This window comes from Antechinus flavipes, chromosome X (genome assembly GCF_016432865.1).
Source record: "Antechinus flavipes isolate AdamAnt ecotype Samford, QLD, Australia chromosome X, AdamAnt_v2, whole genome shotgun sequence".
NCBI lineage: Eukaryota > Metazoa > Chordata > Mammalia > Dasyuromorphia > Dasyuridae > Antechinus > Antechinus flavipes.
In genome coordinates this window covers 61,408,600-61,435,375 of record NC_067404.1, presented here as the reverse complement: position 1 = coordinate 61,435,375, position 26,776 = coordinate 61,408,600, and the positions used below count along the sequence as shown (strand labels likewise).

Sequence of the window (26,776 nt, the reverse complement as noted above, 5' to 3'; positions counted from 1 at the left end):
AAAGAGAACACAGGAGAGGGGTGCTGTGGAAGGTAGGAGGAAAGAGAATGTTTGGAGCAGTGACAGAGGGTGGGGGTGGGAGAGTAAACTGAGTAAGGAGGAATAGAAAGATTGCTGCAGTAGATTAGATTATATATTAGGTAAAGTCAATTTGTGCTAAGTCCAGCCAGCAAAGTGTCATGGTATCTTCCAGTTATAAAAACAAAGAAGGCACATGGTGAGAGTAATTTAGGGCTGGGATTGAAGTGTAGTAATTAGGATGTAGGTAAACTGGTTCACCAAAGGCTGGAGATGGACAAGAGAGGAGAGTTTAGCAGGGATGATTGCCTGGGAAAAGAACTGGGAGGATGAAGGAACTAAAGGTCACAATGAAGTCAAAGAAGAGGGTTAGGGATTAGAAGGCATGAGGAAAGATGGACTGTTTAAAAAAGGATAATAACATAAAAGAATTTCAGAGTTCTTAAACACCCAAGAGTAACACCTGTGTGATGGTAAAATCAAGGGTATGACCATTTCTGTGTGGAGCTGAGGAGGGGTAGACATGAAAGCCATGAGGAATGGATGCACTGAGAAACTGAAAAGTTAAGATTAATTGAGGGAGCACTGATATTCAAGCAAAAATCTTCTAGTACAAAGGTAGGAAGTAAGGAAGAGAGACTGTGAGTCAGGAACCCAGAAAAAAAAAGAATATCCTGCAAGCTGCTAGATAATGGTCACAGCAATCTAGCTTGGGTGATAAATCCTATGCCATAGATCTCAAAGAAGGAGAGGTTGTTCAGTGATAATGGTGGATGTAGAGTCTAGAAGTAGCATTAAAGAGCAAGGCATATTCTAACTATCCAACATCAACCAATGAGTCAGCAGGTATTACTGCAAGTTTAGCCAGTACTAGAAATGGCAGAGAGGGAAGCAATATCATCAGGAGGGAGCCAATCTCAATGAATACCAGAAGAAGGAAAAAGTTTAAGTTGGCAGCAAACTTGTCCATTATGGAGCAAGCATTCCAAAAGGCATGGTAAAAGGAGCAGACAGATGTGGAATGGGATGTGAGGATGGGGGCACCAGTTGGTTGGGAAGGTGAATTGAAATAAAAAAGCAGACAGTTGGAGATGGGCAAGTTGCTTTATATATCAGCAGTTGGGGAGACAGAAGTGTAAAGGGTTAAGATAATGCTAACTGTTAAGGAGAGAGTATGGGCAGAATGCTGGTGCTTGGAAAGAGGATCACTGAAGAAGAAACACAGATTATTCAATATCCTCCATCAAGGTCCAACTCAGAAGCCATACAGTATATCCCCAATCTCATCACGAATTCCCCATACAGTTTACCTGACAGTCATCTAGCCTTTGCATGAAGACCTCCAGTAATGTAGAACCCAGTACCCTTCATAGCAGGCTATTCCATTTGGGGAAAATGTGAAAAAGTTTTTCTATCAAATTTCTCATGTGTTTGGAACCCAAGAAGTCATGAAAGAATGCTCCCAATTACCAACAATAAGAAAAATGCAAATCAAAACAACCCCAAGGTTTCTAATTAGCAAAGATAAAAAAAATGGGTTCAGTCAATTTGAGAAATCTAGTGGGAAGATAGGCATACTGGTACATTGTTGATAGAGATGTGAATCAATAAAACTACTTTAGAAAGCAATATAGAACTATGCAAAAACATAACTAAAATGGCCATATCCTTTGACCTAGAGATTCTGCTCCAAGTTTGATAACTCCAAGCGTGGAAAAAAAGATTCCTATATACATCCAAATATTTTTAGCAGCACTTTCTGTGGTAGCAAAGAACTGGAAACAAAGTAGATGCCCATCAATTGGAGAATGGCTAAACAAATTGTGCTGTGTGAAATGAATAGAATATTACTGTGATATAGGAAAATGATGATCAGAGAGGAATGTGTAAAAATTTACATAATCTGATACAAAGTGAAATATGTAAAGGCAAAAAACCCCAATCTATATGACAAAAAGAAAGACTAGGTATGAAACATTCAAATGTGAATGCTGCAAAATCACAAAAGTAAAAATGTGAATGAGCCCCCCAATTCTACCTCACTTATAGAAATGAGAGTCCAGAGAATGGAAAATTACATATATTTTCAGATTTCTTTCAATCTATTGATCAGCTTTACTGATTTTTTTCTCTTCTTTTTTTTCTTTTTCTTAAAAAAAATTAGTTATATGGAATGGCTCACTGAGAAAGGGGAAAGAAGGGGGATAATGAGAGAGATTCTGGTGGTATAAAAAAGACCCAAATCAATAAAATTTATTTTTTAAAAGGGTAAGCTGATTTTAAATGGTTTTTAAAAGGTTAAAAATATAAAGATACGAATAGGCAAAAAACAGAATTCAGATACTCTTATTTCCTCTTTGTATGATGAAAAGGCAGGAGGACATAGAGTACATCGAGCAGATAGAATCCCACAATCATGAAATTTCAAAGTGGGAGCCAAAAAAAAAAATGAAAGGCTCTCCATTAAGATAGAAAAACAAATTCACCTTAGGGTTATTTTCATTTTAATTTATGCCAGTGTTTCCTTTTTATTTTTTCTTTTTCTCAACTGTACATAAAGATAGTTTTCAACATTCATTTTTATAAGACTTGGTGTTCCAAATTTTTCTCCCTTCCTCCCTTATCTCCCCCATCCCCAAGGGAGCAAGCAATCTAACATAGGTTAAATATGTACTACCCTTTTAAAGATATTTCCATATTTGTCATGAAAATGACAGACCAAAAAAGGAAAAAAACATGTGTCTCTTTGTTTTAAGTTTTTCTTCTCTCCAGTCTAGCCTTCAGACAGCTTCTAAAATAAATTTCCTAAAGCATGGGTCTAACTATGTCACTCCTCCACTTAAAAAACTTTCAATAATTCCCTGTCAATTGTTACATAAAATGCAGACTCCTCAGCCCAGCATATAAGGCCCTCCACAGTTGAACACAAGTGCCCTTCTCTGCCTTCTGACACAGTGACCCACCTCCAGGCATTTATGCAGATCACCCTATATCCCTAAAACACTCCTTTATCATATGAGACTGTCAAAACCCTTTTCTTCCTTCATGGACTAAGTCACATGTTAGTCTCTACATAAAGTATTCACAGTGCCCCACCCACCCACCCAAAAGCTCTCTCTCATTCTCAGATTTTTCTAAAGCTTTTTACCCGGATCACTTCTTTCTCTCTACCATGCTATACTTATCATTATACTTATGTTTTCAGGTATGTGCATATGTGGGCATGGGCATGTGTGGTGTGCGTGACTAGTGTGTGTATATGTGTGGTATATGCAGGATGCATATTGTTGTTTATTGTGGATTGTGTGTGTAAAAGTGGTGTGTGTACATGTTTGGTGTTTGTATGTAGAATTTGCCTGTGTTTGTATATGTATGTGTAAGGGGTATGTTTTGTGTAGTATATGTCTGTCTGGGGTATATATGTTTGGTGTGTTATATATGTGAGTTGTATACCTATGTGCGCATGGGGGTGTGAGTGTACAAGTGTGAGCACATGTGTAGGGCCCATACATGTGTGTGTACCCCACCCCAGGAGATCTTTCAAGTCAAGGATTCATTTTTTTCACCTCTGATTCCCTGGAGCCCAGCACAGCACTTTGCACAGAGAACACTTAATTAATGAAAGTTTGTTTTGGTGAATTAATAACCAACCAAAACTTGATGAAACAAAAGAATTCAATTTTCAATGAGAAAAACAATATATGCAGGATGTGCAGAGAATGTCACCCTTTTGTCTTATTGTACTGAAGCAAAAACAAAATCAAGGCCTGTTCCAGTCATGTGGCTGCAACATTCCTGCAGCCATTCTCCCCTTTGCCTTTGAAATGTAATTGCATTTTATTATTTGATGGGATTTAATGTTCTGTAACAGTTACAAATTTATCAGCCTTCCTCTGTCCTTATCATCCCAACAGTACAAGTCCTTTCCAAAGAGCAAGATGGTGTTAGCTTATTTCCCTTTCTGGGAATGACCTTAGCTTCTACACCCTGCTGCCCCCCAGCCCATTCCAAAACAAAGTGTGACTGGGAAACAGGTTAAAGCACTCATAGGTGATAGGGATTTGGAGGATCTGAGGCATTTTCAGAAACTAAGAGTGCCTCTTATCTGCTTGAGACCATTTGCAAAGAGTTTTGCCTGAAAGGAGGAGCTAGCCTTTCTGTCCTGGTTCTCCATGTTTCTAGATGTATATATGAGTCAAGGGAAAACTGCCTGCTTTTAGACAAAGGACCAAGGTTCTTCTCCATTGCAATCAGGGAGCCGAAGGCCCACAAACTCCCCTATTGTCCAAAAGTAACATAAGGCTCAACAAATCCCCCTGACGTAACTCTAGAATCTTTTCTTTACAAGAAGCGGTTGGATGTGCTCACCGGCCAATTCAGTTTCCATTTCACTGAGTCATTTATGTGTAGTTGAAGAAGGGGTAATGGGAATATAAAATGTTGATCTTTACATTGATCTGGACTCTTCTAATCTTGTGCTGACCTGAAGTCAATAAATTTCATTTGAAATATACTGGTGCTCTCCTAATCTAAACTTAGAGAGAAAATGAAGACCAAAAAAAAGAGTTCATCATGAAGCAGCACAGTATGGTGAAAAGAACACAGGAGGGAATAAGCAAAACACTCACCGGCCACATATGACCCTGCGCAATTCCCGCTGCTTCTCTGAACATCAACCTCATTACATCTAGAAAATGGAAATCATAAGGCCTCTAATACCCCTCTCACCAGATTGTTTTAAGGAAAAAAATTACAAAATAAATCTAACACAACTGGGGAGGGAGAGAGGGGCTCGAGCCAATGGCATTAGAAAAGAGATATCCCTAACTCCTTAGAGTCACCCCCTAGAAACCTGAGGGGAAAATGTAGCAGACTGGCTCTGGAAGGGTAGATTAGAGAGTACCCATTATACATATAAAATGCTTTATCAACCTTAAAGAACCATGTTATCATTCAGTCATCTCAATCACATCTGATTTTTCATAACCCTATTTGGAGTTCTCTTGGCAAAGATCATGGAGTTGTTTGCCATTTCCTTCTCCAGCTCATTTTACAGATGAGGAAGCTGAGACAACCAGAGTGAATTGAGTCACCCAAGGTCACACAGTATATGTCTGAGACTATATTTAAATTCAGGTCTCCCTGACTCTAGGCCCGGTACTCTATCTACCATGCCACCTAACTACCCCCAAGGAATCATATAAATGGCCGCTATTTTATTACACAATTCATCTTTCTATGAGAAAATTGGCCAAGATGAATTCCCAAAATCCCCTGTGGGCCTAGATCCTATGAAATGCTAGCATCTAAAGGAGCTGACCCTCTGACAAACTGCATGCTGCAGTTCTTAGGTGACTCATGAACAATTTAATCAAATTAAAAACAAAATTGAGGAACTTGTCCTGGTAGAACAAATAACAACGAAGCCACTTATAACCTTACCATGGGCACTATAATGAAAGAAATGGCCCTCACAAGTTCATGCAATGAAAAGACAAGCCACATCAACTCTCTGAGGCTCCAAAAAAAGTCTGGACTCTAGTATGGTTCTTTGAATTCCTACCAAATTCTGGAAAGTGGCAAAACCACATAGGTCTCCAGCCTTGTACAAATCAAGCCCGAAGGACAAATCTAAGCAACAGAAAAATATGAGTGATTTTTTTCCTGATGTGTGAGGGAACATACAATGCTTGGCTAGAAGAGTATTGAAACTCTCTGTACTCTCTGACCCAGCTCATCACTGTGCATCACTGCCCAAGAACAACAGAGGAAAAGGTCCCATAATACCAAATGTTTAAGGAGGCATTATCTGTGGTAGCAAAGAATTAGAAATAAACTGGTGTCTATCAATTAGGGAATAGCTGAATAAAATGCGATATATATATATATATATATGTATAAATACAATGAAATATTATTGTGATCCCAGTCCCAGTGGTGGGATTAAGTGAAGTTGACAGAAGCAGCAACAGCTTTGGGAACTCTCAAGTCAGAGATTGGAAGGGAACTTGGCAACTAATCAGAAAGCAATTACAAGGTACCCTGTGCTAACATTGAATACAGGACAAGATGCTGTTTGGCAACTCCATTGCTTATACCCACTTCTGTGTCACAGTTCAAGGACAGAGAGGAACATTTTTGGTCAATAGAGAAGGGGAGGAAGAGCCAAGATGGCAGAGTAAAGGCGGGGACTCCCCTGACTTCTGCCAAATTCCCCTCCACACAACTTTAAAATAACCCCTCAAAATGAATTCTGAGCAGCAGAAACAACAAATGGACAAAGTGAAACAATTTCCTGATCCAAAATAAGTTAGGTCAATAGGAAAGTTTTCTCCACAGGAGTTAGAGAGGAGGAATACAGTCCAGTGCAAGTGGTATCACATTCAATTAAGGGCCATGGAAACAGATTAAAAATAAATTCCCAACCAAATAATCTAATACCAAAGAATGAGTGGGTTAAAGAACAAATTGTAGTTATCAAACTGTGCATACCCTTTGATCCAGCAGTGTTTCTACTGGGCTTATACCCCAAAGAGATACTAAAGAAGGGAAAGGGACCTGTATGTGCCAAAATGTTTGTGGCCGCCCTATTTGTAGTGGCTAGAAGCTGGAAAATGAATGGATGCCCATCAATTGGAGAATGGCTGGGTAAATTGTGGTATATGAATGTTATGGAATATTATTGTTCTGTAAGGAATGACCAGCGGGATGAATACAGAGAGGACTGGCGAGACTTAGACGAACTAATACTAAGTGAAATGAGCAGAACCAGGAGATCATTATATACCTCAACAATGATACTGTTTGAGGATGTATTCTGATGGAAGTGGATCTCTTCGATAAAGAGAGCTAATTCAGTTTCAATTGATCAAAGATGGGCAGAAGCAGCTACACAAAAAGAAAGAACACTGGGAGATGAATATAAACTGCTTGCATTTTTGTTTTTCTTCCCGGATTATTTATACCTTCTGAATTCAATTCTCCCTGTGCAACAAGAGAACTGTTCGGTTCTGCACACATATATTGTATCCAGGATATACTGTAACCTGTTCAACATGTAAAGGACTGCTTGCCATCTGGGGGAGGGGGTGGAGGGAGGGAGGGGAAAAATCGGAACAGAAGTGAATGCAAGGGATAATGCTGTAAAAAATTACCCTGGCTTGAGTTCTATCAATAAAAAGTTATTTAAAAAAAAAAGAACAAATTGTAGAAGAAATCTTCACTAAAGATAATGATAACAATGAGACAACATACCAAAATTTATGGGATCTAGTCAAAACAGTATTTATGGGAAATTTTATATCTCTAAATGCTTACATCAATAAAATAGAGTAAGAAAAGATCAATCAATTGGCCATGCAACTGAAAAAAAATAGAAAAAGAACAAATTTTAAATTCCCAATTAAATACCAAATTGAGAGTTCTGAAAATCAAAGGACAGATTAATAAAATTGAAAGTAGAAAACCATTGAACTAATAAATATAACTAAGTGATAGTTTATGAAAAAAACTAATAAAATAATCATTGGTCAATTTGATTTTTAAAAAAGAAAAAAAATCAAATCGCCACTCTCAAAAATGAAAAGAGTGAATTCACCACCAATTAAAAGGTAATGAAAGCAATTATTAGGAGTTATTTTGACCAATTATAAGCCAATAAATCCAACAATCTAAGCAAAATGGATAAATATTTACAAAAATAAAAATTGTTGAGATTAATGGAAGAAGACCTAGAATATTTAAATAACCCTATCTTGGAAAAAAAATTGAAGAAATCATTAATGAACTCCCTGAGGAAAAAAAACTCCAGGGTCAGATAGATTCACAAGTGAATTCTACCAAACATTTAAAAGACAATTAATTCCATTACTCACTAAACTATTTGGGAAAACAGGCAAAGAATTTCTATCAAATTCCTTTTATGACACAAATATGGAGGAGATACCTAAAGCAGGAAGAGCAAAAACAGAAAGAATACTATAGACCAATTTCTTTAATGAATAGTGATACAAAAATTTTAAATAAAATTCTAGCAAGGAGATTACAGCAATATATCACAAGGATCAAGCACTATGACTAGGTGGGATTTATGCAAGTAAAAGAGGAGTGGTTCAATATCTGGGAAACTATCAGCATAAGAGACCATATCAATAAGAAAACTAACAGAAATCACAGTATTTTGATAAGATCATTTCAAGAGATACAAAAAAAAAGATTTTGACAAAATGCAACATGCATTTCTATTAGAACAAAAAACACTAGATGACATGGGAATCAATGTAACTTTCCTTAAAATGATAAATAATATAGATAATACCTAAAACCATCAGCAAAGATAATCTGTAATTGGGGATAAGCTAGAAGCCTTTCCAATAAGGATACCCACTGTCACCATTATTATTCAATAGTGTACTAGAAATGTTAGCTATAGCAATAAGAGAAGAAAAAGAAATCAAAGGACTTAGAGTAGGCAATGAGAAAACAAAACTATGATTCTTTGCAGATGATAATAATGAAATACTTGGAGAATCCTAGATAATCAACTTAAAACTAGTTGAAATAATTAACAACTTTAGCTAAGTTGCAGGATACAAAATAAACCAACAGAAATCATATATATATATGTGTACCCATATACATATACATATATATATATATATATATATATACATATATATATATATATATATATATATATATATATATAACTACTAACAATACCCAGGAGGAAGAGACAGAAAGAGAAATTCTATTTAAAATAATTGCAGACAATATAAAATACCTGAAGATCCATCTACCTTGACAAATCCAGGAACTGTATGAACACAACTACACAACACTTTTCATACAAATAAAGTCAGATCTAAACAACTGGAAAAACCAATCATTCAAGGATAGGTCAAGCCAATATAATGAAAATGACAATTCTACCAAAATTAATTTACTTATTCAATGCCATACCAATTAAATTAGCAAAGAAGTATTTTAGAATTAGAAAAAATAACAAAACTCATTTAAAAGAACAAACTATCAAGAATATCAAGGGAACTGACTAAAAAATGTGAAGAAATGTGGCTCAAATGCATCAGATCTCAAACTGTATTATACAATAGTAAATCAACAAAACACTGATATTGGCTAAAGAATAGAAGAATATACAGTGCACAGTAGTAAATGACCATCGGAATCTAGTGTTTGATAAATCCAAAAACCCAAGCTTTTAGGATAAGCTTTATTTGACAAAAACTGTTAGGAAAACTGAAAAAAATTACAGCAGAAACTAGTATATACCAACATCTTACACCACATACCAAGATAAGGTCAAAATGGGTACATGATTTAGACATAAAGTGTGATACAATGAACAAATTAAGAGAGCAAGGAATAGCTTACCCATCAGATCTATGGAAAAAGGAAGTATTTATGATCAAGCAAGAGATAGAGAGCATTATGAGATATAAAATAGATAATTTTGATTATAATAAATTAGAAAGGATTAACACAAACAAACCCAATGCAACCAAGATTAGAAGGAAAGCAGAAATCTGGGTAAAATTTTTAACAGAAAGTACTTCTGATAAAAGCCTCATTTCTCAAAAAAATAGATAACTGAGTAAATTTATAAGAACACAAATCATTTGCCAATTGATATATGATCAAAGAATATGAACAGATAGTTTTCAGATGAAGAAATCAAAGTTATCCAATGAGGTGATTCAGGTTAATTCCAATATACTTGTGAAGAAGAGAGACATCTGCATCCAGAAAGAGGAGTGTGGGGACTCAATACAGATCACAACATAGTATTTTTACCATTTTTGTGGTACTTTGCTTTTTTTCTTTCTCATTTTTTTCCTTTTTGATCTGATTTTACTTGTGTAGTGTGATAACCGTGAAAATACGAAGAGAAAAAAATGCATATGTTCAACATACAATGGATTATTTGCTGTCTAGGGGAGGGGATGAGGGAACAGGGGGAGAAAATTTGGAACACAAGGTTTTGCAAGGGTGGATGTTGAAAATTATCTTTGCATGCATTTTAAAAATAAAAAGTTATATTAAAAAAGAAATCAAAGTTATCTGTAGTCAAATTTTAAAATGCTCTAAATCACTACTGATTAGAGAAATGCAAATTAAAAACAACTCTGAGATACCACTTCATATTGGTATCAGATTGGATAATGTGATAGAAAAGGAAAATGAGATATGCTGCAGGGGATGTGTGAAAACTGGGACTCTAATGCACCAAAATGGAACACCAACTAATGTTGCTGGAGTTGTGAACTGATCTAACTATTCTGGAGAGCAATCTGGAGCTAAGCCCAAAGGGCTATAAAACTGTAAATACCCTTTAATCCAACAATAACACTACTAGATGTGTATTCAAAAGATATCAAAAGAAGGGAAAGGATCTACTTGTACAAAAACAATTACAGAAGCTCTTTCTATGGTGGCCCCAAAAAAAGGAAATTAGGGATATCCATCAATTGGGAAAGAGCTGAACAAGTTGTGGTGTATGATTGTAATGGAATATCATTGTGCTATTATAAGAAATGAGAAGTAGGATAATTTCAGAAAAACCTGAACTTTACATAGAATGGTACAAAGTGACATGAGAAGAAGCAGGATAACAAAGTACACAGTAATAGCAATATTATATGATGATCAATTGTGAATGACTTAGCTATTCTCAGCAATACAATGATCTAGACAATTCCAAAGGTCTCATGGGGGAAAATGCTATTCACATCTAGAGAAAGAATTGATGGGTCTGAATGCAGATCAAAGTCTATATTTTCACTTTAATTTTTTTCGTGGTATTTTTTTTCTTCTGGTTGGTTTCTTCTTTCACAACAGAATTAACACAGAAATACGTTTTATGGGATTGCACATATATAACCTATAGCAGTGGTTCTCAAACTTTTGTTCTCAGTATCTTCATGTTGGTAAAAAAAAAAAAAACTATCGAGGATCTGTTCAAAGAGTTTTTGTTCACATGGGTTATATTTATAGCTATTTATTATATTAGAAATAAAAAATAATTTTGAATTTTAGACCCTCTGAAAGGGTTTCAGAGACCCCAACAATTCTTTGGACTACACTTTGAGGACCACTGACCTATATCCCTATAGGGGAATTGGGGAAAGTAGGAAAAATTTGGAACTTGAAAATTTTCAATTAATGCTAAAATGTGTTTTTACATGGAATTAGTAAAAAGTACTATTAAAAAAGATATCAGAACTCAGTTCAATATAACAAACATTCCTGACTCACTCCAGAGAATGAAACCTACTTCTGTCCTCTTAGTAAAGAAATAATGGATTAAAAGTGAAGAATGAGGCATGCACTGTCACTCATGGTTAATAGGGCAATTTTTTTCTTAACTGTTCCTTCATACACAACAAGGGAGAAATAATTGGGAAGTTATGGTGATTTTTTAAAAAAACACAATAAATTTTTTTAAGGGAAGCATAGTGTTCAAAAAGAATTCAGAATTCTAACAGTCAAATGCTCCAAAATAACATGGTCAAATATTAGAATTTTGATATTTGTAATTAAGCAACATCTATTTGTGTCCCCGTAGCCAAATAAAAGCACTTACATCTTACAATGCCTTTCTTTGGCCCCTAAGGACATATCAAAATGAGGGAAGGAAAGGAATGGATGAAAGTAATAACAAAGAAATTAAATGATTAATGAATGTTCATGAACCTGTAATGTGTCCCCATTTCAATGGAAAACCAGACATTTCTTCCTGCTACACCCTTTCATCTCTTGGTACCCCACATCCAAGGTCAATTTCAAAATGCAAAGTGTTCGTTTAAACTTTTGCCCTTTGATTCCTCTTGAATAACTGGTTCTTTAACCAAAAAGGACATATGTGGTTAACCTAACAGATTAGCTCTCAAGATTCCCTTTCTTCCTAGCAGAATGCTTGATCTGGAGTCCAAGAACCTAAATTTGAATTCTGGCTCTAACCTCCTTTGCAACACTGAGCAACTCCTTCATTTCTCCTAGTTTGGGATTCCTAATCTATAAGGGGACAGAGTTTGGCACCATGACCCTGAACTGTAAAGAGTCTCTTTAAGAGAGAGACTATTTCCCAGGTCGCTTTGATCCCTACTCCACTACCAGAATAGATACAGGTCTTTATCATCTCCCATGCTAACAATATCAACTAAGAATAATAAAATAGAAAGTGAAAATTAAAAATCCAGCCAAAGGACAATGGAGAGAAGCATGGTGAGGACCAGGATGCTGCAGCTTATATCCTGTGATAAACTCAACTCAAAAAGTGGCAGAAGAAACATGAGGGAAGAAGAAATGAAGGTTTACAAAAGGAGGTGGGCTAGTCATGGGATCCGAGGCAGGGTTAACACACGTATGGCTCAGTGCTTAACATTTATAAATGTATAAATAAAAAACATTTAACAATCCAAGCTGTCAGCTGCATTCTTTCATAGAGCAGTTATACAGGAGCACAGAGAAGAGTCCACGAGGATGAGAAGTGAATGGGCCTCATTTGGTACCAGTGAAGGGTTGAAGGGCTTTCCAATGCACTGGGATGCTGACGGAGAAGAACACGCAAAGCATCCCTGATGTCTGAGTTCTTCTCTTTTCTTCTATGAGAGAAATGTCCTGCTTGCATTATTTTTTCAATTTCTTCTGTGTGTAACTCCTGATAAGGTCAATAAGGTGGCTAATGGTATTTAAGACCAGACCTTGGATTTTCCTTAAAGGTTCAAGTACTGATTATGGTATGAGGATAGGAGTGTATTAATTATTAGAGGCTAACTTAGAAGGTCAAGTTTGTAAGTGACTCATTAGTGAACCATGGCAAACTCACTCCACCTTTCCTTTCTAATACTGCACACAGAATGCCATCAAAGTCAGGACATTTCAAAGCCAGAAGGAGTTTAGAGATCACCAAGTCCTTCTTTTTTTTCAGACCACAGACCCATTTTTTAAGCAGGGCTGTGAGTAGAAAAGGCGTTAGGGACCAAGTAATCCAATGAGTAGCTCCACCAAGCCCCCCACAACAACAACAAAAAAAGCACAAGTCTGGAAAGCAGTGACCTCACCCTGATTTTGGTTCATCAGTCATCTTGAATTCCACCAAAGAAATATTTGTATCAATAAGACCATGATGCCCTCCTCTCATTCATTCATTCCACAAATTTCCACCAAGCTCCCCTCCAGGGTACAGAACATGCTAAATAAGGACCCGAACAGCCAATTTGTGTTTTCTTTGTCAATATCAGTATTTTTAAGTTTGGGGCCAGTTTAAGCTACAGGAACTTTGGCTAAAGACCAAGTCAGCAGGGCAGAAATGACTACAGTAGCCTCTCCCCCAGCCCAGCACTTTCTGGGAGCCTGTCTGGCCATCCCTCCTTTCTACTATACTTACATATTGGGACTAAGACAGACAGCTGCCTTCAAAGACCCAGTGGTCTGACATATGGAAAAGAAATAATTTTTTCAGTGATAACTGAAAAAATGCTATCCTGCTCTATTGACATAAGTAATGCCTTTGACCCTTTTCTTTCAGTCCTATTCAACTGCACAGACATTCACTAAGCCCTACAATACCAGATATTGTGCCCGGCACAAGAAAAACAACATAATGAGAAAGGTCTAGAGTGCTCATTTCTGATAAATTTAGAATTTCAGAAGTCTAATTAGATTTTAAGCTCAACAAACACCTCCTATCTCAAAGCTAAAGATAGGCAAGGAAACACTGCCAGCTGAAAGCATAAGAGTATGGGATGGAAAACAGACCCCTTTAAAATGGACACGCAATGGGCACCACCCTCTTGGGTTACAGGATTAACAGAGCAAAGATTTAGAGTTATAAGGGAGTTTCAAGGCCACTGAATCTCATTTTACACATCAGGAAACTAAGGGGAAGAGAGCTGAGATGACTTGCCCAAGGTCACAAAGCTAGGAAGTGACCAGATGGGACTTCAGTCCTGTTCTTTCTGACTGCAAATTTGCAGCACTGTCTCCACAATTCAGGAAAATTGCTGTGATGTTCATCCTAAGATGATGAGCTGGCTCTTCACCAGCTCATTGTAGAACTTAGAATTGAAATCAGAAATCACCAAATTCTAGGCCCAGGGCCCAATCGGCATATTTGGCAAATCACTCAAAAGATTCATACCACAAGGAGAGATGCTTTAGTACACCACAGAGGTCACACAATTAAAATTTCAGACAATGCCCTGCCCCCCAAATCCCAATTTTTAAACAAGCTTTATGGTAAGGAAAAAAACCATGACTCAGAAAATTCAACTCTTTCCTACTTGCCATATCCAAAGGTTTTTTTTTAATCTCAGTTCTCACCTTCCTTGATCTTTCTGCAGCATTAATCAGTACACACTATCCCTTTCTCTCTGAAACTCTACTCCTTTCCTCCTGCAGAGCAGCTAAAAATTGGCCATATGTACATGCCAAAGACAGTTATGTGACTAATCTTGAGAAAGAGATGAACTCGTCCTCTGACCTTGGTTTTTATGCATGGATAATAGACACAAAACATCTTGGGTCCCCTCAAGAATGGCTTTTGTAACATAGCATTCCCATAAGGAAATTAATCAGAAAAATTAAGAAACTTTTAATGTCAAGATAAAGTTTCTGACAGACCCCATCCCCTCCTGCCCTTGAAGAACATTAAGTCAAGGGATAAAAAAAATTCATGCTTTCTGGCATTAGCTAGAAGTGGCTGTTCTGTATCCTGAAAAGCCTGGCCCCTGGAAAGAGTCTCCTTTTGGAAAGTAAATAATTTTACCATCAAGGCTCTCCCTATGGGACTGAAAACCTCTGAGAGTTACTTTCCCTTGTCCAATAGCTAGCTGTAGAAGGATTTATCTTTCTTAAAAGGCTATTGCATGAGATGAACCAAATCAGTTCCAATGGAGCAGTAATGAACTGAACCAGTTACACCCAGTGAAAGAACTCTGGGAGATGACTAAGAACCATTACATTGAATTCCCAATCCCTCTATTTTTGTCCGCCTGCATTTTTGATTTCCTTCACAGGCTAATTGTACAATATTTCAGAGTCTGATTCTTTTTGTACAGCAAAATAACAGTTAGGTCATGTATACTTATTTTGTATTTAATTTATACTTTAATATATTTAACATCTACTGGTCATCCTGCCATCTAAGGGAGAGGGTGGGGGGAAGGAGGGGAAAAATTGGAACAAAAGGTTTGGTAATTGTCAATGCTGTAAAATTACCCATGCATATAACTTGTAAATAAAAAGCTATTTAAAAAAAAAAAGGCTATTGCCAAAGGCCTTTGAGCTTTAAGTCACAAGAAAGAGGGGCCAGCTCGATCTTTCTCTTACAAAGAAAGTAAGAAGCAGAAAGACTTCCCACATCCTCTCACTGAAATGATATCTAGCAGCAGCCACAGAGCCAGTGGGATAGCAGCCATGTGAGATCAACAGAGGACATGGCCGGACTGGGCAAATGAGGAAGGGACCAATGGATACAGACTAGAAAAAGCTCCAATCCCCCTTGCAATACATGGATTTCCCCCACTGATATGATGAGCCCATCTTTTGCTACTGGATTCAGGGGCAAGTTCAATTTATATCCTCATCGGTCTGTAATAAAACTGTTATAAAGGGCAATCCATTACAGCATTATGCCAATAAGTTTGCTACTCAGCAGCCAGCCAAGTGACATGACCTCAAGAATTTTCAACATTATGTTGAATTATCAATTACATTTTCTGGGTCCAGGTCTGTGATTTCATCAGTATAGGAGAATTCCTGCTATGAAAATGCCTTTCACCAACCCAGGTCAGTATCTTGCCTGTGGTGTCAGTTTTCTAATGGTCTGGTGGCATTCAATAATTACTGCCAAAGGATGGTGGTCTAAGCAACATTCGATAGCATCCGCTTCTACCTGGAAAACAAGCTAGCAGCAACTTTTGTTCTCTGTACTGAGAATGACACAAGGCAAAACAAGTTGTTCTCCTGCCTCCTCTGCCAAGTGGCATTAGCCTGACATTTAATTACAATGGCTGCTATTTTCTAAGAGCCTCAAAAGTCAGATCAGGAACTATCAGACCTAAGCAGAGTTAATTAACAGATGCCACTCTCAAACCTACACTAATAGGGGGAATGCAAAAATTGGGCCAATACATTAAAACGATTCTGAGAAGGATTGGGCCATCTGGTTGCAAACTCAGGGAAGATAAATTTGTACCTGCTGAGCTCAAAAAGAATGAATGCAAGGGAAAGAATGCTACTGTTATGGCCAAAAGCTTGAGGTCAAGTCCCAGCTCTGTGCTTTTACTATCTGAGTGATTGACTACCTTGACAAAGTCTCTAGCCTCCTCACCTGGAAAACTGGAGACTAGATTAGATGAGTTCTAAAGTCCCTTTTATCTAACTAGATAATCTGCTAAGGTGCTACTACTAGGCTTATACCCCAAAGAGATACTAAAGATGGGAAAGGGACCTTTCCCCATGTGCCAAAATGTTTGTGGCAGCCCTGTTTGTAGTGGCTAGAAACTGGAAATTGAATGGATGCCCATCAGTTGGAGAATGGCTGGGTAAATTGTGGTATATGAATGTTATGGAATATTATTGTTCTGTAAGAAATGACCAGCAGGATGAATACAAAGAGGCTTGGAGAGACCTACATGAACTGATGCTGAGTGAAATGAACAGAACCAGGAGATCATTATACACCTCAACAATGATACTGTATGAGGATATATTCTGATGGAAGTGGATTTCTTCAGCAAAGAGACCTAATTCAGTTTCAATTGATCAATGATGGACAGAAGCAGCTACACCCAAAGAAAGAACACTGGGAAATGAATACAAACGGTTTGCATTTTTGTTTTTCTTCCCGGGTTATTTCTACCTTCTGAATCCAATTCTCCCTGTGCAACAAGAAAACTGTTCGGTTCTGCACACATTTATTGTATCTAGGATATACTATGACATATTTAACATGTATAGGACTGCTTGCCATCTGGGGGAGGGGGTGGAGGGAGGGAGGGGAAAAATCGGAACAGAAGTGAGTGCAAGGGATAATGTTGTAAAAAATTACCCTGGCATGGATTCTGTCAATAAAAAGTTATTATAAAAAAAATAAATTTAAAAAATTTTTAAAAAGATAATCTGCTAAGATAGGAAAGTACGATTTTTGTTTTTAAAAGTTCATAAATTTCTATATTGAAATCTCACTCTAGATACTAAAAAAAAGAGAGTAAGATGCCATAAAAATAGGCCAAAAACGTTTGAAGCTTTTAACTCATAGTAGTGAGGCCCATTGGATACCTAAAAGACACTCTCAGAAAACAGAGGTGTGAGGGGAGGCCTGGCATCCAAGCATTAACTTAGCTCAGGGAAGACACCCTCAGCACCAGAAGCTTGGACATGACAGGACAAATTTTGTTTGGCAGCAGCAACCTGTGAAATTATCCAGTAAGATCTGACTAGGTGACCCTACATAAGTCCCTTAACATCTCAAGGCCACAGATACCTCAATAAGATAGATGTCTTAAAGCTCTCATGCTGCCTGAGGACTCTGGAGTCGTTATGTGGAACAACAAATACCAGAGGAAGACAACATGAAATGGAAGGTATCAGAGTGCCAGGAAACAGAAAAATATGGAATGGTGGCATTGGCAAGGACCTTGGAAGTTGTCATCCACAGCCCATTTCACAGATGAGGAAGCTGAACACCGGGAGGGGTTTTGCAAATCTCAAGCATTGCCGAGATCCGAGCTGGCATTCTGAAGTGACTTCCCCAAGATCACGCAGCCTCTTGACTTCAGAAACCACACCAACATAGGCTGCTTTCCAGAGCCTGCACTACAATGCTAAAGGCAACTCTCATTAAGACTGGATGCAACATGGGGGGGTTCAGGGTCCAAGGTCCAATGATCCCAGTGCAGTTGTCCCTAGAAGAGGAAGGCTGGCCAAAGTCATTCTTGCAGAAGCTGGTTCTTTTGAGGGGCAGCCCTGGGGTAGAAGGCCTAGGTTTGATGTATTGAGAGGCAGATTTCAGCCTTATATCAGAGAAAATTCCCTTATGAGGGAAATTGTCCCAAAAGGAAGGGGCTGCTGCGGTAGGGGGTGGGGAGGCTCTGTGGGGAGATAGGCTTCCCCCATCCCTGGAGAGCTCTACATAAGGGCTAGATGACCAACTTTGCAAATGTTAGTGCAAAGAGTCCTCCAGCAACTTAGCAGACCAAATGATCACTTTAATCTTTTCCAGTTCTCAAATTGTATGATCCATCCCTCTGGAGCCCTAGCTCGCTAACTTATCTGTCCTTCCTCAGTCTACCGAGCCCCTTCTGGCTTTACCTGTTCACCCACCCTGACCCAACCTAAACCTCACATTCGATCTGTTCAACAACTTGCCAACAGCTCAGAATCCCTTGTCTCCTTGACTTTCCATTGTGTCCATCCTACAGACCATCTCCAACCTAAGGTAAAACCTGCCAGTAGCCTTCTCTGTTCCTGTGCTCACTCTTGCTTCCTCCAAAGTTTCCTAGTCTAGAGGATCAATGTGACACCCAGCTGATCGGCCACATCACAAAAACATTCTAGCTAACATTAGCACGACTCTCAGAGTTGCTCAGAAAGCTTTTGATCATGTCTACCTGATTCCCCCATTCACCACAGAAAGTGTTCTAAACTGTTTATTCTCTCTTCAAGCCCCAAAGCCCAACCCTGTCCCTTTACTCTCTGCAAACTAATTCACCTTCTCTTTTATCATAAGGAAAGAGGTCATCTGAGATGATCTCCAGCTATTTCTCTTCCGTCAACCTCAAAATTTCTTGATCTCTTCACTCCATCCATCCTCCTACACTTTCGCTTCAAAGTGACGACGTCCTTTCCAGAGGGATCCTTTCTGCTGATCTCCACTTCTTTCTACTGCATCTTCCAGCTCTCCTTTCATTCGAGCCCCTTTCTCCATGTTCTGTTCTTCCCTAACCTAAAAAAAAAAAAAAAAAAAAAACACCTTTGCCTAGAATTCCCTTGGAACACTGTCTTCTTTGCTCTTATCTTCCTAATCATACTGACTCCCGTGTCCTGCTCCATACCTGGCTGATGAAGCCCAGAAACCTGCCTGCTTCCTTGACCCTGCATTAGAACGGTTCTCTCCCAGCACATCCACAGCCTGCTACTGGCCAAATCCAATGACCTTTTCTTACAAAAACAAGTCCAAAGTGTTTGCCTTAAGTCAGAAAGGAACCCAAATTGTTGGGGAAATTTGAGAAAAATTGAAGGGAAAAAATGGTGCAATCTTTGGCTATAAAGAGAACTGGACACAGACTTCCAAAGAACCAGGCTTCCAAAGAGATACTCTGTGGGAAATCTTTAAAAATCCCCTGAACTAGATCAGCTCAATATAAAATGTCAGAGGAGACCAACGTGAGATTGGATTGGCTCTCTCTATCTTTCTGATGATAGCTAATATTGACTGGTAACATCAGGGGCGATTTAATCATGGAATTCATTCCCTTGCCAAGGCAGAAGACAATTTTCGGGGCTCAGAATGGAATCCTTGAGCTTAGCCAAGCCAACATGCAGTTCAAGCAAACTAATTCCAACCATTGCATAGTGGCATTTATTATTTCAAGTTAAATCCCTTTAGAGCTTTGAATCACCTAGGAAGTCAAATGGCATTAGTTTCTGAAACTCAACAGTAATTCCTGCTTTGTCTTTTTAAGCTTTTGGTAGCTGTGACTTGAGTACATTGAGTAAGGAGCATGTTCTCATTTTAGTAGCACACAAGAATGGGAGGCTAACTTAAAATCCAAATGCCAACAGAGTAAGACAGCCATTTCCTTTAGTCTATCATGTAAATATTTAGCAGCTACTAAATAGTAGATATTTACTGTTGAATGCCAGCCAGCTATAGAGGGGAAGTTCTCTCCACCAATACAAATCACCAAGACGTATGTGCAACTTCCCATTCAGAGAATCACCAGGAAGAACTGCCATGTCCACAGTTACACAAGCCATTATGTGCCAGAGACAAGACTTGACTTCGGATCTTCCTGACTCCAAGCCTGGCTCCCCATCAAATTTATCATGATGTCTCTCAAAAGCACAATGTATTTTTTAATGTATAGTAACTTCATTTTTTAGATGTTATTCACTTTTATGTGTTCATTTGGAGTCCAGACCTGAGATTTCATTGGCATGGGGAATTCTCAGGATTGAAATTCGTTCCATCAATGCTGATCAGTAATTCTTCTACAACTTATAGTCACAGAGAGTTACATGGACAAATTTGAGATTAAGTGACTTGCCCAGGGTCACACAGCTGCTATATGTCAAAGGTGGGCCTTGAATCAGGTCTTCTTAACTCCAAAGCCAACCCTCCATTTGCTATGCTAGATTGTCCTGAAGGTTTGTTAAACCCTTCAATTGTTAAACCCTATAATTGTTAAATTATAAACCTAGACTATAATTATGTAGTAAAAAACATGATTGTCTGAATAAGAATCCACATTAACATTATTGAAATGTCTCATGCCACTCCTTATCATAAGTATTTCTAGACTCAAGACACATTATACTAGGAGATGATTTGTCTTCCACCATATATGGGTCAGAAGTTTGCATGTTCTAGATGTACAATAGGGAAGACCAATAAGGGAACCCTGGACAAAGCTTCCAGGGCTTTTAGGAGGAAAGCTGAAGGGAAGGTCAGATATGATCAACTCCAGCTCCAAACTTCTCCAAGGAGCCAGTGTTAAGGGTCACCTTCCAGCTGGTAATGCTTCGATGGAAATTCTGGAGGGAAAGAAAAGGGAATACTTCCTTCATCCACAAGGTACTATCATTTCATATTTCTAGAGGCCTTCATTTCATAGTGGCATAAAACTGGAAATGAAGGGGTGTCCATTAATTGAGGAATGGCAACACAAATTATTTTACCTGAAGATTATTGAATACTTCCATGCCATAAGAAATGACAAAGTGAAAAGTTTCAGAAGAAACTGGGAAGACATCTACGAACTACCATAGAGTGAAGTGAACTAGGAGAACAAAGACAACATTATAAAGAAAAACAACTTGGGAAATCTTAAGTCTGGCTCAATGACAAACCACAATGCCAGAAGACTGAAGATAAAGCATGCCATTTGCCTCCTAGAAAGGTGATGGACTCAGGATGATGAAGGAGACGTGAATTTGTTTGGACATGGTCAGTTAACACAGGAGTTTGTTTTGTTGAACTATGCCTATGTTAAGAGAGTTTGTTGTTGTCCAAGGGACTGGAATTCAATGGAGCAAAATGGAAAAAAATGATTGCTTAAAATTAATAACTTCATTTTAAATTTTTATAGAACTCTTTAAGGATACAGAGCACTTTTGTATTCATTCTCAAATTTGGGCCTTATCTCAGTTGTGTGAAGTATGTAGTATTGGTTTCATCCCCATTATACAAGGGAAGAAACTAAGGTTCCAAGAGAAAAAAACTTGCTCCAGTTTCCATGGCTAGGAAGAGAGAGCAAATGTGCTTTCCATCTTATGTACTTCATCAGAGGCACCTCCTGAGTTCGCTGGGCAGAATTAAAGCACAAAATCTGAAGCTTGCCTGAGTCATTGAGGGTGTCTGGGGTACTTACGCCACAATCCCAGACAGGTGAAACATTTCTGCGCTGAGGTAGGAAAGGTAGCTATACAAGAAGACAAAGAGGGGTTCGATGACACGGGTGGCCTTGGTAAAGCGAGTGGTAAAGGCAGCAACCATTCCAAACAGGAGACCGATGAAGATTCCTCCAATGCCAACCACAAAGAACTTTCCCATTCCAGCCAAAATGTCCAGTGTCGTGATAGATGGCATTTCACTGAAAGACTGAAATAATTTATAGAGCACCTGGAAGAGAAAGGATTAGAAGAAACTGTCATTAGAAAAGGCCAAAATGATGGCCCAAGTCATTCAATGGATCCAAGCCCAATCAGAAAATGTGGCACAGTGAACAGAATGCTAAACTTGGAATCCAGAGCAAGGTTCAAATATTCCCCTAAGCATCTGCTGTATGAACCTGGGCAAGTCATGTAATTTCTCAGAGCTTCAGTGTCCTCACAGTGAGTCTCAAAGCACTATATAAATATCAGCAGTTATACACAACTTCTCAAACTTTGGGTTTCCCAAAAAAATGTGAGCTTTGCCCTTGGTTCTCAGGCCTCTTCCCTTCTGAAATCCTTCAGTGTTTACTGTGCCATTACTTTGTTCACTTATCCATGACTCGAGCAGAGAGACTACCCCTACAGCAGCTCACAGTGGGGGTATTGTTTGGCCACTAGTGGACTGAATCCAGTTTCTGGAATTCTCTAGTTCCCTTTAAGGTAGAGGCCAAGCTGGCTCATCAGCTGAGACACCCCAGGCAAACAACAATACTCACAACAATCACAGCATCATTGAGGAGAGACTCTCCAAAAACCAAAATGTGAAGCTTCTCATTCACGTGCATCTCTGCAAACACAGACAGCACAGCCACGGGATCCACAGCGGCAATCAGGGTCCCAAACCAGAGGTTATGGAGCAAGGAAACATCACGCAGGCTGAAGTATTCCACCTGGCAGATACCATAGAGGGAAAAGCCAATCCCAAGCACATTCCACAGAGTGCCCACAACTGCATACAGAAGGATGGTGCCAATGTTCTCAAAAAAGGGCCGGCTGGGCATAAAGTAGCCCGCGTCAAGGACGATCGGGGGGAGCAAGTAGAGAAAGAATATGTCGCTGTCCATGACAGGTGGGGATTTATCATTTAAGCCATAAATGATGCCTCCCATGACGAGCCCCACAAAAATTAACAAGCAGCTTTCTGGAACAACTGAGGGCAGTTTGCTGTAAAGGTGAAACCCTGAAAGAGAAAAAAACGTTGGGGACGGTTGAGGAGAGTGTGGCATCTCTCTTCTGAGTAACTTCTTTTTGGAGAGACAAAGTGTGACTTGGAGAGCCAGATCTTTGAAACCCAGCTCTGACACTTCCCAACTATGTGACTTTGAGGACAAGCCAATTAACATCTCTGAGACTCAGTTTCCCCATCTGTAAAGTTGAGACAATAACATTTATGGTACCTTCCCTCACAGGGTTCTGTCATATGATTTGAATTAGTTACCTTCCCCCCCACCCCCCAGACTTGTGGTTTCACTGATGTGGTAAATTCCCATAGCAAAAACTCCCTTCACTGCTACCAAACAGTAACTCCTCTATAAACATGTTAGAGTTGCCTGAAAAATTGAGAGACTGGCCATAGTCACAGCTAGGATATGTCATAGGTAGAATTTGAACTCCAGTCTTCCCGATTCCAAGGCCAGCCCTCAATACACAATACCATGCAGTCGCTCAAAAGAAAAATAACTTCAATACATCAAGAAGTTGTAGTTTTACCAGAATAGAAACTCTCCACTGATTCAGATTACAACCCCTCCAGAATATCATACTTGACAAAGTTCCAGAATTCATCCCAAAGCTGCCAGCTTCCAGACAAGCTATCCAAAACTAGTCCGGCTGGTCCTAGAGACAGAGACCAGCTATGAAAAGGTTGACATGGGACCTGTGTAGCCCGGTAGGCCCTGTTGGCATAACCTTGAAGAACCCAGGGTCACTCCTACTATAAAGTAGAACTCTGGACATAGTAAAGTGCCGTGAAAAGGGCTTTATTGTTCCATAGTCCCGCATCATCAATGAGCCTCACAATTTACCAAAAAAAAAAAAAAAGGATTCGAGTTCAGATGTCCCAATTTCATAATGATGTAGTTAAGATTCAGGGGCACAGACAAAGGGATTTTTCCTCTCTGGTGAAGACAATGTTGACTCATAAACCCTATCCAACTAACATCAGCAGGATTATTCATATGTATCCACTGAATTCTTTATAAAGAGATAGAGACATTTTGAAACATTAAATGATGTAATTATCAGCTTGCAATATTTCCACTGGTGCTTCTTATCATCAGAATGATAAGAAATTTAGTGGCAGTGGGTCTTAATAACCTGAAAAGGCACAGTACCATGCTGGAGGTTAGAGTTAAGACTGGCATTCAATTCTTATTTAAAATAGATTTAGAAGGAACCTCAGATGTCATCTAATCCATGTCACTTCCACTATCTTCCATTTATAATATGAGAGAATTAAGGCTTGGTCAGGAGAAGGAACTTGTCCAAGGCTATACAACTGGTTAATGGCAAAACCAGATTATAACGTGGGTCTCCTGTCTCTGTCACCTCATTCCTCTCTTCTGTTATGGGCTCTCCTCTGGGGGCTTTCCTCCACTGAGCCAGTGAAAGGTGGGCATCTCATATGGGAGCCACTGGCAATGGTTCTTGATCTGCCCCATGCACAGATCCCCATCATTTAGAGCTTTACTTGGCACATATCCAATCATGTACTTGCTTAGATGGTGTCCTATCACTGTCTGCTTGAATACAGAAGTCTAATCTCTCCAGTCTTACGGACTTTTATCCTCCCTGAAGCACCAGATGCCCTTGAGTAGAGCATCGAGTGGGTCCATGGGACATCATTAAAGAAGGAGGGTCCGAGAAGCAGTCCAACAGACCCCGTCTGAGAAGCACCTCCCTAGGCGATGCAGCTGCAAAGTAACTAGAAGGGAGCCACTGCTCCCCCCGGAGAGTTTTACTGAGGCCACTCCAAGGACGTGTCAGTCACATGATCTATATCTGGCTCTGTATTGGAGCAGTCCCATCTAGAAATACAGGGATGGATACTTTCTTCAGATTCCTCCTAGATCCGTAATCCCGATGTTACAATCTCATCCAGGCACTGAAATCAGCATTTCCAGTATAGACAATAAGTATCGGGAAAGCCCAATTATCTACAGGCACTAAGCTTCAGAAGTGCAATCTCTCCCACTAACACTGCCGAGTGCTTTTGCATCCCCATGTCCTCGAGCTCTGGGTAGTGAGACAGCTGGGGCAAGGGTCATGACCCAAACCAGTTTGTTTATACACATGAGGAAAGCAAGGTTCAGGGATTGGGATTGCCCTCACCCATAACGTTGGCAAGCTCATTTACTGAAGCAGCAGTATTTGCAAGGGCCTTTTTTTTTTAACTAAAGACCCTGCATGGCACAGCAAAGTCATTTTCACAAAATGGGGACTAGAACCACTTCTCTAAGTGACTGTTCTTTGTCTCCCAGCCAAGAGAAATTGTCCTGAAGACTCCAATAAACAAAATCTCAACCCAGTGCCTCTCCACATTCTGCAGCCATTTCCTGGGTAATCACTGCATGTAAGACCTAAGGTTACAAACACACAGCCCAACTTCATATGAGGCTGTTGATATGTTTTGACACAAAAACGGCCATACAACTGATAAAATGCAGCTCCTTCCCTTCTTCGCTACCTCTGATACACACTTCACTGCGTGATCCATCTGATCTAGAGCTGGAAGAGAATTTGCAGCCCAGCCTCCCTCACTTTACAGCTCAGGAAACTGAGGCCTGGACACGTATCCAAAATCATCCAAGTAGGAAGTAGCAGGGGGTTTAGATTTGAAGTTCAGGGTCCTTTCTATTGTATCTGCCTGCGTTTCCTATCTGTAAAACAGAAATAATAACGGTCCTTTAAGTCTCATAGGGTTCTTGTGTGACTCCAATGAGACTATGTATGTAAAGCTGACTACAAACCTTAAAGTATGACATACATGTCAGTTTTGACTCCTCAAGGATTTGGGAGAGTCCCTACAAGCCAAAGATTGAAATGTGAAGGCAGATACACTTCTAATACTAGAGTACTGTTTTCCCCGATGCCCGAGCAGGTCTCAGCATCTTGCTTTCAGTACTCGTCAGACAAACACAGAGAAATGTCTAGGAGCTGGGGGTAGCTCATTCAGAGGTGCATAAAGTGAGGGCAGACCTGGAAGAGTCCTGAGCCTTCTGGTCCCCTCCAGGAAAACCCCTCCCCAGGACTACAGCTCCCACCACCACTCTGGGGTGCCCCCCACTTCTACTCTCTATGCGTCAAGAGGACAGGCTGGTGCACAAAAAGGGCCCAGGGAGGGCTGAGCAAGTCTAGGTCTCCCAACTCACCAATTTTGGCCAGTGAGGCCAGCATGATCCACAGTGTGATCTCGAAGGGCACCTGCACGTGCTGGTAATCCAGGGAGAAGAAGAGTGGGTGTATGGGCTCTGAGCCCTTGGTGTCAGCGGGGCTGCCCGAGGGTCCCTGACCGCTGCCGTAGTCAGGGCCTTCCGGGAGCCCCCAGTCACTATTGCCATCTGGCTCGGCTGAAGAGTCCCGGCCACTGCCAGTGCTCTGGACCTCCTGGGGTCCCCAGCCACTGCCAGAGGCTGAGCCTCCTAGTGGGCCCCAGAAGCTGCCAGTACCTTGGTCAGGGCTACCTGGGGGTCCCCAGGGCACAGCATCATTGCTGACCTGGGAGGCAGCCAGGAGCAGGGTGCAGATCACAGCCAGCCCCACGCCCATGGCAGAGTATTTTGCCCTAGCTCAGCCTAGTCTGCTTCAACCTTCCAACTCCCAGCTGGCTCAGGTCCTGAGCCACAGCTTCTAGTCTCCGCCTCTGCTCTCAGAAGCCTCAAGCCAGATGCGCCCTAGTCTCTGTGAGCTGCCTGCACCCGTGGGGCTGCAGAGGGATGGGGTGGGAGGAGGAAATAGGAGGAGGGAATGGGGGAGGTAGAGAGGGAGCAGGGACCAGAAGGCTGGGGCACTAGCTCTCTTGGGAGGGCAAACTTTTGGGAGCCTGTTGAGCTTCCCACAGAATCTCATTTCCTGCCAG

General features: G+C 39.9%; 1 protein-coding gene across 1 annotated transcript in view; it reads right to left on the bottom strand.

The window, feature by feature from the left end:
- The window catches only part of LOC127543148 (sodium/hydrogen exchanger 2-like), a 53,895-nt gene extending 27,429 nt beyond the window's left edge, over positions 1 to 26,466 (bottom strand). Inside the window, exons 1-3 of the mRNA XM_051969168.1 lie at positions 26,070 to 26,466; positions 22,416 to 22,879; positions 21,636 to 21,886 (exon numbers count right to left, since the gene is read on the bottom strand). Of these exons, the coding sequence (XP_051825128.1) occupies positions 21,636 to 21,886; positions 22,416 to 22,879; positions 26,070 to 26,466 (1,112 nt within the window). The remainder of the gene's footprint in view (positions 1 to 21,635; positions 21,887 to 22,415; positions 22,880 to 26,069) is intronic.
- Between the last annotated feature and the right edge of the window lie 310 nt (positions 26,467 to 26,776).